At 44.8% G+C, this 12667-nt stretch overlaps 1 protein-coding gene across 3 annotated transcripts in view; it reads left to right on the top strand.

The window, feature by feature from the left end:
• Positions 1-12667, top strand: part of LOC105465071 (laminin subunit alpha 3) — a 273415-nt gene that overhangs the window by 59759 nt on the left and 200989 nt on the right. For all 3 annotated transcript variants that reach the window (XM_011713306.2, XM_011713298.3, XM_011713310.3), the window contains exons 3-7: positions 1538-1655; positions 3028-3146; positions 4503-4673; positions 7304-7395; positions 12252-12367. In XM_011713306.2, the coding sequence (XP_011711608.2) occupies positions 1538-1655; positions 3028-3146; positions 4503-4673; positions 7304-7395; positions 12252-12367 (616 nt within the window). The remainder of the gene's footprint in view (positions 1-1537; positions 1656-3027; positions 3147-4502; positions 4674-7303; positions 7396-12251; positions 12368-12667) is intronic.

The raw sequence follows: 12667 nt of genomic DNA, 5'->3' as shown, positions 1-12667 counted from the left end.
TAAGAGGGAGAACAATCAGGAAAAGATGAGACCAGAGGAGATCCACAGGGAAGGAGTGCTACCACTCCATCAAACAGCTGCTCGGGTTTCAGTTCTGGCAGCCGTGATCTCTCTAAAACCTGGAACCAGGGTTAGGACACTGCTGGGAAACACTCTGGGCTGTTCTGTTGGTTCTTGGACCTGGGAGGGCTTAGCATGCGATGACTATTGCTTGCCATCAGACTTTTCTGAATGCATAGACTTTAAGATGCACTGTAGACTGATTGAAATGGAATGGCATATTGGTTAAGGTATGACAAAGATGATGATCAATGTCTATATTTGGTGGAGAAAGAAAGATAATGATTTTCGTTTTGAATTTGATCAGCTTGAGAGGCTGCCCCTGGGTAGAGATGTGGAGGGGTGGCCTGCTCTGCCACACCTGTAGGCATTTCTCATCAGGTGGGATGAGAGACTAAGAAAGAGACACAGAGACAAAGTATAGAGAAAGAAAAGTGGGCCCAGGGGACCCGCGCTCAGCATACGGAGGACCCACACTGGGCTGGCACTGGTCTCTGAGTTCCCTCAGTATTTATTGATCATTGTCTCTAACATCTCAGAGAGGGGAATGTGGCAGGACAATAGGGTAATAGTGGGGAAAGGGTCAGCAGGAAAACATGTGAACAAAGGTCTCTGTGTCATAAACAAGGTTAAGAAAAGGTGCTGTGCTTTGATGTGCATATACATAAACATCTCCATGCGTTAAGGAGCAGTATTGCCCCCAGCTTGTGTCACCTCCAGCCTTACGGCTGTTTTCTCCTATCTCAGTAAATAGAACGTACAATCGGGTTTTACACCAAGACATTCCATTGCCCAGGGACCAGCAGGAGACAGATGCCTTCCTCTTATCTCAACTGCAAATAGGCCTTTCTCTTTTACTAATCCTTCTCAGCACAGACCCTTTATGGGTTTTGGGCTGGGAGACAGGTGTTGGGTTGGGGGACGGTCAGGTCTTTCCCTTCCCACGAGGCCATATCTCAGGCTATCACATGGGGAGAAACCTTGGACAATACCTGGCTTTCCTAGGCAGAGGTCCCTGGAGGCTTCCGCAGTGTATTGTGTCCCTGGGTACTTGAGAGTAGAGAATGGCGATGACTTTTAACAAGCATATTGCCTCCAAGCACTTTTTTAACAAAGCACATCCTGCATAGCCCTGAATCCATTAAACCTTGAGTCAACATAGCACATGTCTCTGCGAGCACAGGGTTGGGGCTAGGGTTACAGATTAACAGCATCTCAAGGCAGAAGAATTTTTCTTAATATAGAACAAAATGGAGTCTCTTATGTCTACTTCTTTCTACATAGACACAGCAACAGTCTGATCTCTCTTTCTTTTCCCCACAGAGATGTCCAATAGACAGTTAGGAATCAGGATCGGGATCTTGGGCAAGGGGTTGTGGTGGGACGTGTTGCCTTGGGAATCAGCATCATATAGAGATGGTCGAAGCTATGAATCGATGAGATGACTTTAATAACCGTATCTCTTTTGTTTTATCAGCTCTTCCATGTGGCCTATATTTTAATCAAATTTGCAAATTCTCCTCGCCCTGATCTTTGGGTCTTGGAAAGATCTGTAGATTTTGGAAGCACCTACTCACCATGGCAGTACTTTGCTCGTAAGTAATCTTGTCTACCATGTTATGTGTGGCTTTAATTACTTGGAACAGATCAAGACTATGGATTTAATTAGAAAATTAATCTTGGCTGGGTACAGTGGCTCACTCATATAATCCCAGCACTTTGGAAGGCCAAGGTGGGTGGTTTATCTGAGGTCAGGAGTTTGAGACCAGCCTGGCCAACATGGAGAAACCCTGTCTGTACTAAAAATACAAAAATTAGCCAGGCATCATGGCACGTGCCTGTTGTCCCTACTTGGGAGGCTGAGGTCAGAGTATCATTTGAATCCAGGAAGCAGAGGTTGCAGTGAGCCAAGATTGTACCACTGCACTCCAGCCTGGGCAACAGAATGAGACTCCGTCTCAAAAAAAAAAAAAAAAAAAAAAAAAGAAAAGAAACGAAAAATAATCTCTCAGTATGACTAGTTAGGGACTGGTCACTTTTAACCTCTAAATTACTCTCAGAACATTGACTGGGCGTGGTGGCTCATGTCTGTAATCCCAGCACTTTGGGAAGCCAAGACAGGTGGATCACTTGAGGTCAGGAGTTTGAGACCAGCCTGGCCAACATGGTGAAACCCTGTCTCTACTAAAAATACAAAAATAAGCAAGGTGTGGTGGTGTGCACCTGTGGTCCCAGCTACTCAGGAGGCTGAGGTGGGAGAATCACTTAAATCCAGGAGGTGGAGGTTGCAGTGAGCTGAGATTGTGCCACTGCACTCCAGCCTGGGCAACAGAGACTCCATCTGAAAAATGAAAAAAAAAAGAATATTCCCATTTCTCAAGCATGTGTTCAAGGATACCACATGCAGAAATGAAGTAGAAACTCCTTTTATGATAACAGTTCTTGGCACTATTTGGGAGCACCTGTAAGATGGTAGAAGCTGTGAATCGATGAGATGACTTTAATAACTGTAATCTCCCATCTTTTTCCTTTTATGCAGAATTAGAAACTAAGTTCCATCTTTATAGATCCTATGCTGTGCTTTACTCACCTCGACTCTGTTATCTTCACTAATGAAGAATGTCAGGGTTTCTAAACCCTGTGATGAACAGAGGTGGACAAGAATTTTGCTTATAAAGGCATTGGGTTTTCCACTATGTTTCCTTAGAAGATAAACTTCCTAAGTAGGAGTGTGGAGTTAGCACTGCATCTCCAAGCATTGCCACTGAAAGTCAACTGGCCTGAAATGGCTTGGTATTTTCTTTCATGAATTAAAAACTCCATTCTCAGCTTTTCTCTAAAAGTTTTAAATGCCTTTCTCTTCTTTCTTTCTTTGTGTGTTTTCTTAAGGAAACGTAAGTCTTCTTAAGAGATTTGCAACAAAATGATAATATTTTGTTATATAATGTTGAAATACTTTCCTTCTAGATTCTAAAGTAGACTGTTTAAAAGAATTCGGGCGGGAGGCAAATATGGCTGTCACCCGGGATGATGATGTACTTTGTGTTACTGAATATTCCCGTATTGTACCTTTGGAAAATGGTGAGGTAAGTAGATTTGGAAGACTGGGAGAGATAAGACTCAGAAATGAACATGAGGATATCCAATTTTTCATAATTGCGAAACTTGCACTTTCAAGGACATCTAACATAGATCAAGATGGAAACAGGGCTTGGGACTGAACAGTTAAGGAATCACATTGAGTGCTCCCAGAATGAACCAGGTTGGAAATTCTGTTGGGGGATTTCAGTTATCCCCAGAAAGTCAGGATTCTTGATTCAAGGCTCACAGGTCTTGAACTGTCCTTTCTGGTGATGTTTTTAGAAAGTGGGTTGCTGGTAACTGAAATGATGACCCCTTACCTCTTCACCCATGATCCCATGATCCCCTGTAAGAGTGAGAAGAGGAGGGGCTGGTGGTAGCAGGTAGATTTTCTCTATACTCTCTCTTCCCTCATCTGATGACTAGATGTAGGGGATCCAGAGGAGGACTCTGAGGTCCTACAGAATGGCTGCATCTCTAGATAGCAAGAGCCTGCTTCCCTGAATGACTGCATGGCTGCATGGAGCTGATCCTACTTGATCCCTGATCCCTTTTGGTAGAATGGGTATAATCTGTTGGAGAGAAAAAAATTGCTGTCCCTGTGAGGTTGCATTTGGCCCTTGTAAAGTTAGCTTGGCTATTGTTAAGGGAGATGGGCAAACTCAGGTGAAACAATCAGTGAAGATTTCCATGGAAATTGTGAGGCTATAATGAATATGAACTGAGTTTCAAATAAACTTCCATCAAAGGTGTCAGCCTCCCTCTCTTTAAGTAGAGAGACCTTACTTGAGCATGTGGATGTGGTATCTTCTGACAACTCATGAGTGGTTCATATTTCCAATGGCTGACACTTGGGCTTTGTCACTTTGGGCTTTAAAACAAAATGGAGGGTTTACACAGATTTCTTTTCCCCCGGCATTACTGTCAAACTTTATATCTAGAGATTTCCTTTTTCAACCTCATGTAGATGTTTGGGTTACTTTAGCTTTGTTTCTTTGATGCAGCTTAACAAAGTTGTGTCCTTATATTTACAGATTGTAACATTATGTTTTCAACATTTCATAGTGTTACAGTCCCACAACTACACTGATAGAACAAAGGCTTTGAAAATGAAATGATAACATCTCTCAAGAGTCCAGGTTTCAAAGACATATTGCCAGACCTTGGAACCAGGAAGTGTGAGGGAAGATGGGACTAGCAATGATGTTTTTAGACATAAACAAGATCCAAGACCCCCTACGAATATCAAATGGCTTAGAGAAACCAAGTGCCTTGGGGCATGTGAGTTATTTTTGCTTACTTGCTGCTAAATTTTGATAAAAGGAACCTTTTCCCCCTTTATGTGTGTGTGGTCGTTTTAGGTTGTGGTGTCCTTGATAAACGGTCGTCCAGGTGCAAAAAATTTTACTTTCTCTCACACCCTGAGGGAGTTTACCAAGGCAACAAACATCCGCTTGCGTTTTCTTCGAACCAATACGCTTCTTGGACACCTCATCTCCAAAGCCCAGCGAGATCCAACTGTCACTCGGCGGGTGAGTAGTCAGAGCATTTGTTTTGTTACTTTATTTATTCATTTTTTTTGGCTTACCAAATTAATTGCCTTGAACTCTTTTAAGTAACCTTTGTAGCCTGTAATGATGTAGGTGTGGGAGTTGTTCTTGTCTGAAATACTAGATATAATTAGGAGTTTTATATCTAATAACGTATAAAAATGGCTGTTTGAAGAAAAATCATTATATTCAAAGAAGATGAAAGGCAAACAATTATAGTCAGTCTGGTACTAGTCTGGATGGGATAATTAATACTACAGCCAACAATCCCAAAATCTCAGTGGCTTAACAAAATAAAGCTTTGTTTCTTGCTCATATGACAGTTTAACATGGGTCAGCAGGTAGGATCGGCTTCACACAGTCATTCAGGGAAGCAGGTTCTTTCTATATAGAGATGCAGCCATTCGGTAGGACCTCACAGTCCTCCTCTGGATCCCCTACGTGTTGGTCATCAGATGAGGGAAGAGAGAGTGTAGAGAAAAATCTACCTGCTTCTCATCAGAGGTTATTTCTATGGGCAAGAACTGGTCATATTATAGCCTCACTTAGATGCAAGGAGGCTTGGTGATGTCATCTAGCTGAAATGGAGGCACCTAGGTACTGGTGAGCACTAGCGCCCTCTCCTGTGTTGGAGGTACCCCATGAACATCTCTCACTCTCAGGTGTCAGGGCAGTACACTTGTCTCCTGGGCACAGAGGGAGCCCACAGAATAAATATATTGAGCTCACTCTTCTTCCACCCTCTGATCTGCTGGTGCCTTCCATTGGTCAAACCAAACAAGAAGCCAGAAAGAAAGACAGTCCATTGGTTGCAGCCATAAAGTTCACCTCCCAGGCACAGACAGGGTGGAGAAGGAGGAGAGCAGACCTGGAGGGTGAATGGAAGATGCCCAGTGCACCTTATAGAGTTTGGCTTTTTATATAGGTAACATCAGAGAGCTGGGAAAGGAAGGAAGGGAAAAGTGTAAGTATTGCCACAGTTTTGAGCATTTTACAGAAAGGCAGGCACCTTGGGTGTAGGTGGCCTATCTTTTGTATTTTTTGCTCTCCTCAGCTCCCTCTGAGCTTCTGTGTAGTTGGGGACTGTGTTGAATCTGAGGATGGATATTTGCAAGGGAGGGCTAGACTTTCTCATAAACTATAGCCGGGCTGTGTTGCTGTTCTTCCATGTGCCCTGGAGCACTGCCACAAATGTACCTTACCAATTTTTTTTTTCTTAAATTGTCTTTTTGGGGGTTGCAAGATTTGCAGTCATATATATCTACGTATATTACTTTACACTTAGATGAATACAGGCCTCTCCATTAAATAATTATTTTATGGAGTGTACCGCATACATAGTACATAATCTTAACCCCCCAAGTTTAGGTTGCTTCTCTCATGGAGGAATATGATACCAGCTACTTTATGACACACATCACATGTGCTGCTGGGTGAAGGCTGACTGGGGGTTTCTCTTGCTGCTGCTGCCCTTAACACGTGTGGAGGGGAACTTTCACAGTGGCCAGCAGGAAAGCTCCTGAGTCTTAATTTGTCATGGAAAGCCCTGGTAATACTGACTTTATCTGTATTAACAAGGGGGGCTGTTAATGCCTTCAGACTAAGATGTTTCCAGGAAGCCTTGACACTTTAACAGGTTTTAATGAGGGAACCAGAACAGAACCCCAACATTAAATCAATAGGGCTCTTTAAGGCAACCACACTCAACAACAACAACAACAATAAAGGGACAAAAACCCTCTTGTCCTTGTGAATTGAAAGACTTCTCGCTGACAGATATTCTTCTCACTGGCAGCATGGCCTCAATGAGAAAGATTGTTCTACAGTCCTCACATTCCTCCCAAATCCTGGGCAGTCTCCTGCCAAGTCTGAGAAGGAAGGGAGCTGGCAGAAGGAGCTGGCAGGAGGAGCTGCCTATTGTCACCACTGCAGAGGCCTCCAACATATTGGAGAGGGGCCTTGTCAATGAGAGGATCTACACATATTTGTGGCCTGGTTTAGGGGCTGATCTTCAGCTGGATCTGAGCTGGCTCTCTCTGGCCTTTCTGGAGCTTGAAACTTTGACTCTAGTCTTTCCGACCCTGTGCTAGGAAGGCTTCAGCAAATTCTGGTGGCCCCTCCAGTCTCGGGGATGCATTGGATCCATCTCTGTAAATATTATCTCCCTTCCCGGAAACTGGGATAGTATTTTGCACAAAGCAAGTGCAACCTTTTTGGTATAAAAATTCAGTTTTGATAAATAAATATGTTCAATGTATAAAATTCATTTGTGTAAAACATAATGTAAAAATTATTTTAATTTACATAAAAATAAACTTGGACGTTCTTAATCCCTTTCCTATAGGCTATAAAGTATGATTCTTTTCTAAGGCAATTTTCCTTCATGAACTTCAAGCATCTGAATTTTTTAAATGCACAAATTCAGCAGTATGTTATTACATTTTATCAAGGAATGTGTTTATTTTATAAGACATGTTACATCCCAATGTAGGGCTCAAGAATACAGAATTTTAAAAGGGAAGCAGAGGCAGCAGATGTGGGTTAAAGACTAGTAAGAGAAAGTTTTTGTCACTGTTCAGTGAAACTTGCACGTTCTGTGTTCTGTCGTGCAGTATTATTACAGCATAAAGGACATCAGCATTGGTGGGCGGTGTGTTTGCAATGGCCATGCTGAAGTGTGCAATGCAAACAATCCTGAAAAACTGTAAGTACACTGTGCAGATTTTTTTCAGCCTTACTATGAATAAGTCTAATTATTTCAGTGGATGTTTGCATCCCATTAAATGTTTCTAGGTTCCTGTCCTCAATAGGAATGATTCAGGATCAATGAATAGGTGGGGGTGTGTGCCTCCTCTCCACCAACTCTCCACTTTCTTTCATATAATCACTATGGGCCCTGGCAGACATGGCTAATCAATCACAGCACTCTGGATAATCTGTGTCCCAGCCACCAAATCACCCCCAAGACATACCTCAGGCAGCCAATTGATTAGAGCTGGCAAGAGAAATAAAACTTGTCATTCCTAGTTTAATGGGATTGGGCTTTACATTTCAAATCCTTGTTTTTTAAATTGTGGTGAAATACACATCAGATTTACTATTTTAACCATTTTAAAGTGACAGTTCAGTAGCGGTAACTATGTTCACATTGTTGTGCAACCAATCTCCAGAACTCTTCATTTTGCAAAATTGAAATTCTATACCTGTTAAACAACTCTTTGTTTCTTCCTACCACTGGCCCCTGGCAATCATCATGACTATCCTAGGTACCTCATATAAGTGGAATCATACAGTATTTGTCCTTTTGCAACAAATACTGGCTTATTAAATTTGTCATCACTTATTTCACTTAGCATAATGTCCTCAAGGTTCATCCATATTAAGCATGTGTCAAAATTTTCTTTTTGTTCAAAGCTGAACAGTATTTCCTTGTATATATGTATATACTACACTCTGTTTATCCATTCATCTGTGAATACATACTTGGGGTGCGTCCACCTTTTGGCTATTGTGAATAATGCTGCTGTGAACATGAATGTATCCTTTTTGTTTTTAATTTGAGTATATTTTGCATACAATAAGATGCATGAGTCTTAATTGTTAAGTGTTCAGCAATACATTTGTGTTACCACTGCAAGAGGGATACTTTAAAGGGCTGGAAATTACAGGATGCCAGATATACTAATCATTTTATCTCAATGTTTAACTTAAAGTCTACAATGTTTCAAGAGCAGCATTTACCAGAGGTATATTTCACTTTTAGTCAGATTCAGGCTTGTGCCTCTTTAGGTCAAGCTTTGTGTTCAGGCAGAATTGCTAGTTCTCAAGGTCTGTGATATGCTTTGTGGGGCCCTTCTCCTTGACCACCCATAGCCCTTAACGTTTTTGTCCCCACTTCAAGGATCCAGCAGTGCTGTTGAGGGAGGTTACACACCAAATGATTAACCTTTAGTGGAAAATGACTTGTTTATTAATCGTTAATCTATTTCCACCCTGTAATGTCCTGTCTCCCTAAGACACTAGAAATCGGGTCAAATAAGTTCTGAGTTGGAGAGAGGAGAGAAGAGGTCCAGCTAATGTCGCTGAGCCTGGAACAAAATACTGCCATGTGGGAAAGGAGTACATGCTATCACAGAGGGCATGAACTTCCTGCTTAGAAAGGCTACTGAACCCTGGAGACCCTGGCAGAGCTGAGGAGTTCTACACTGGGTGGTTAATTCTCCCAATACACATGTGTGGAGGTCTCCCTAAGCCTTCGTGAAAGGCTCAGTTTGGCAGCAATCCACTTCAACATGACTGCCCGCCTTTTCTTGTCTGCTGGTTTGCTTCTGCCCAACAAGCTGACCTTGAACAAATGCTGATGAAATCCACATCCATGATGAGGTAGAAATCTTATAATAGTTTAAAGGGATTCAGAACCTTAATGGATAGAGCCAAGCCCAGACTATCAAAAAAGTTACTGGCTACTGAGGCGGAACTCAAGAAGGGGGGTTGTTAACCAAGCATGTGTACCATGTTGACCTTGCTGCATGGATATGTGGAAGGACCTCAAATTTAATTCTGAGCCTCTTAGCAGCCAACTCAAAAAGGGAAATCTGCTTGGTTTCATATTTCACTATGATCACAAGCTAAAAAGTAATAAGTTACTTAGAAAAAGCATGATTGTTGATACTAGTCTCAAATAACAATTTTCCCTAGGAGTGGGGCAGAGCGATCATCACGAAGGGAATTCTCTAACCAATGACATCTTTAAATAACATCTTTACAGCAGATGTATTATTAACCATCAGCCTGGGCTGCAAGAGAGGAAAAGCAGTGATTTGGCAGTGCCAGTGGGAATCAGATGGGTATCCAGCTCCTTTTTTTGCTATGCTGAATTTTAATCCCCCTATGTGTGGAGTTGGACTACATGTTCTTTTTTTTTTTTTGAGCTGGAGTCTGGCTCTGTCGCCCAGGCTGAAGTGCAGTGCAGTGGCTGGATCTCAGCTCACTGCAAGCTCTGCCTCCCGGGTTTATGCCATTCTCCTGCCTTAGCCTCCCAAGTAGCTGGGACTACAGGCGCCCGCCACCTCACCCGGCTAGTTTTTTGTATTTTTCAGTAGAGACGGGGTTTCACCGTGTTAGCCAGGATGGTCTCGATCTCCTGACCTCGTGATCCGCCCGTCTCGGCCTCCCAAAGTGCTGGGATGACAGGCTTGAGCCACCGCGCCCGGCCTAACACTACATGTTCTTGAAGCAGTCTTCCCTAAATAATCTTGTAGTCTGGCTAATGCCAAATGTTTAATTGGCAATGAGCTGAAATTGCCTCTCCAACAAGAGCCCATTTGGATGCCAGTTGTTCTGTGCTGCCAGGTAGATCTATGTCCATGTGCTTTACCAGGCAGTTGAGTATGGAGAGGGATGACACCCTGTCTTGGGAATAGAACTGAGTATATTCCACACCAGCTTCCCTTAGAGAAGAGTTGATGGAATCCCTGCAGGCACAGCCAAGAGCCTTCTTAGACTAGGCGTTTTGCTGTTGTTGTTTTAATAGTCTCGGGTCTTTATTTGACTCAAACTGAACACTGCAAGTTTCTCATAATAAAAAAAAAAAAAAGCTGTTTGCTCAATGCCGCACAAACGGCGGCATGCGGGGACACCCCCGCTCACCACCCCCCCAAAAAACACAACCAAAACCCAAAGCCTCTTTCATATTCACGATATTCATGAAGCACCAGCTATGGAGTGAAGCATCTTGGTTTAGATTTAGTCTCTCTGCCTACAATCATGACCTTCGTCAAGTGAGTTTATCTCTGAGCACCAGTATTGTCATCCGCAAAGTGGGGCAAGTTCCATCTACCACAGTGAGACAGGAAAGGGGCTCCAAAACTGAGAGCTGCCATCACAGTAGATGTTGTAAGGGCCGGACAAAGAATTCCAGAATCCTGGTACTACCAGCCCACTTCACCTGAGCCACAGCATCCCAGGCTCGGGAGTGCCAGGACTCAGGGGGGCCCTGGATGCGGTGCCTGCACCCAGTCCTTCCCCAACCACGTGGCAACCGTGTGCTCCCAGTGGTGGTTGCCTCCTCAGTCCCCTCCGAGCCTCCCCGCTTCCCACTCCCTGCCCCCCGCCTCGCCCCGCCCCAGTAACTGGCTGAAGCAGTCGGGTGAATTGTGGGTCCAGGAGCCCCAGACTCTGAGGCCTGGGGACTGGAGAACAACCCTAGGCTGTGCGTCCGTGCCCTCCTCCAACAGGGAGGCGTGTGCTTCTCCGCGAACCCAGCCTCCTGGACCAACCCAGCCTCCTGGACCAACCCAGCCCGGAATTAGAAGCCTACCATGCCGGCCTGACGCACGCCCAGCTCCGAGGCCTACCCCGGGCAACCCGAACTGGGTTCCACCTTACCTCAGGCCCCGGGCCTCGCCTGGCTCACGCTCCTGGGGCTTCAGGCCGTCTTCCCACCCCTTCATGCCCCCGGCTCCCTCCTGGCTCGCATCCTTCCAGATCCAGCAGCTCTTCCCACTCCCTCAGGCCTCCAGCCTGCTTGGCGCTCTCCAGCAGCCCGGGCTGCAGCCGGATTTCCACCTCCAACCCTTCCCCTCTCCTTCCTCCTCCCCAGTCTCCTCCTCCTCCTCAGTCCCCTCCCCAGCCTCCACCCTCACTGCCACCAGACCCTGCTTGGCCTCCTCCAGCTCCCCCCAGCAGTTGCCAAAAAGATAGTTCTGAGGCCTCAGGTGGCTCATCCATCGAATCTTCTGTGGGGTGGTGGCGCGCTGTTAGGTGAGAGAGAAAAGGCAGACGAAGAGGAACGACTCCTGCTCCACAGACAGCTGCGCAAGACCAAGACGGAATCACACCAGTGCTGGACAATGGTTTTGAATCCTCTTTCAAGCACAGAAGGAGGGAGCTCAAAGCTTGGAGTTCCAATCCAAAGCCAAGGCTGAAACAATTTCATTTTAACTTGGAATGTTAAGGCGGATGTACACCCTTTTGAACTGAGACTTTTAACCCTTTGCCTCGCTGAGTGGTCTCAGCTTTTGGCTCGTGATGGAGCTGGTGCCGCCTCTGGAAGCAGAGCTCTCTGGGATCTTATTAGCAGCTGGCTCTTGAATTGTGTAAATCTCTGGGCGTGACCACAGGTTGAGAGTGAGAAACTTGAGCAAATCTTAGTCATAGGACTCCAGATCTTTATGCAGCTGTGATACTTAACACATCTCAGTAAACTCAGCACTTGAGTGCTCCTGTGTTCATTTATGGTAACAATGGGGTAGAGAAGACAGAGCTGGGGCCTCAGAGACAAGTGAGTTTGGAAGGCTGGCTCTCCATTTATCACTGCCTCACCTTTGGCAGGTATCTTAATACCTCTGAATCTCAGTCTCACCATCTGTAAAATGGAGATAATACGCAGGATATGGGAGGCTTAAATAATACTTGCAAAGTGTTGTGTTCTCCTAATTCCTCAATGAATGGTGCCGTGGATAACCGTGATGACTCGTGTGTCAGTTTTGCACATATAGGATCAACCGATCCTCATCAAAACTTTTCAATAACTGAGATGCACTTCGCCCACATGCCCAGGTTTCGGTGTCAATGCCAGCACCACACCTGTGGGGAGACGTGTGATCGCTGCTGCACAGGGTACAATCAGAGGCGCTGGCAGCCTGCCGCGTGGGAGCAGAGCCATGAGTGTGAAGGTGGGTGTGGGGCTGGGGTGGGGGCCACACGTGGCCTTCTCCTCCTCTCCCTGGGGGCTGAGGCAGTTTTCCCCATGCTAGTGAGGTGGCTGAGGTCATGTCAGTCTTAGGGTCTGAGGTCTGTCTATTGTAATAAGAACCTCACTGACTGGAGGGAAAAGTGCCCTCTGAATTCAGATGTACATATGAGAAGAAAAAGAACAATAATGATGATGACCATGCATGATGGGGTGCAGTGCTTTAATGGGTTGACCTCTCTTTTTAGCAATCATAAATATGACGCAGCCACTATAAAATTTT

The sequence above is a fragment of the Macaca nemestrina genome, chromosome 19, assembly GCF_043159975.1.
Source record: "Macaca nemestrina isolate mMacNem1 chromosome 19, mMacNem.hap1, whole genome shotgun sequence".
Lineage (NCBI taxonomy): Eukaryota > Metazoa > Chordata > Mammalia > Primates > Cercopithecidae > Macaca > Macaca nemestrina.
This window is presented reverse-complemented; position numbering and strand designations above follow the sequence as displayed.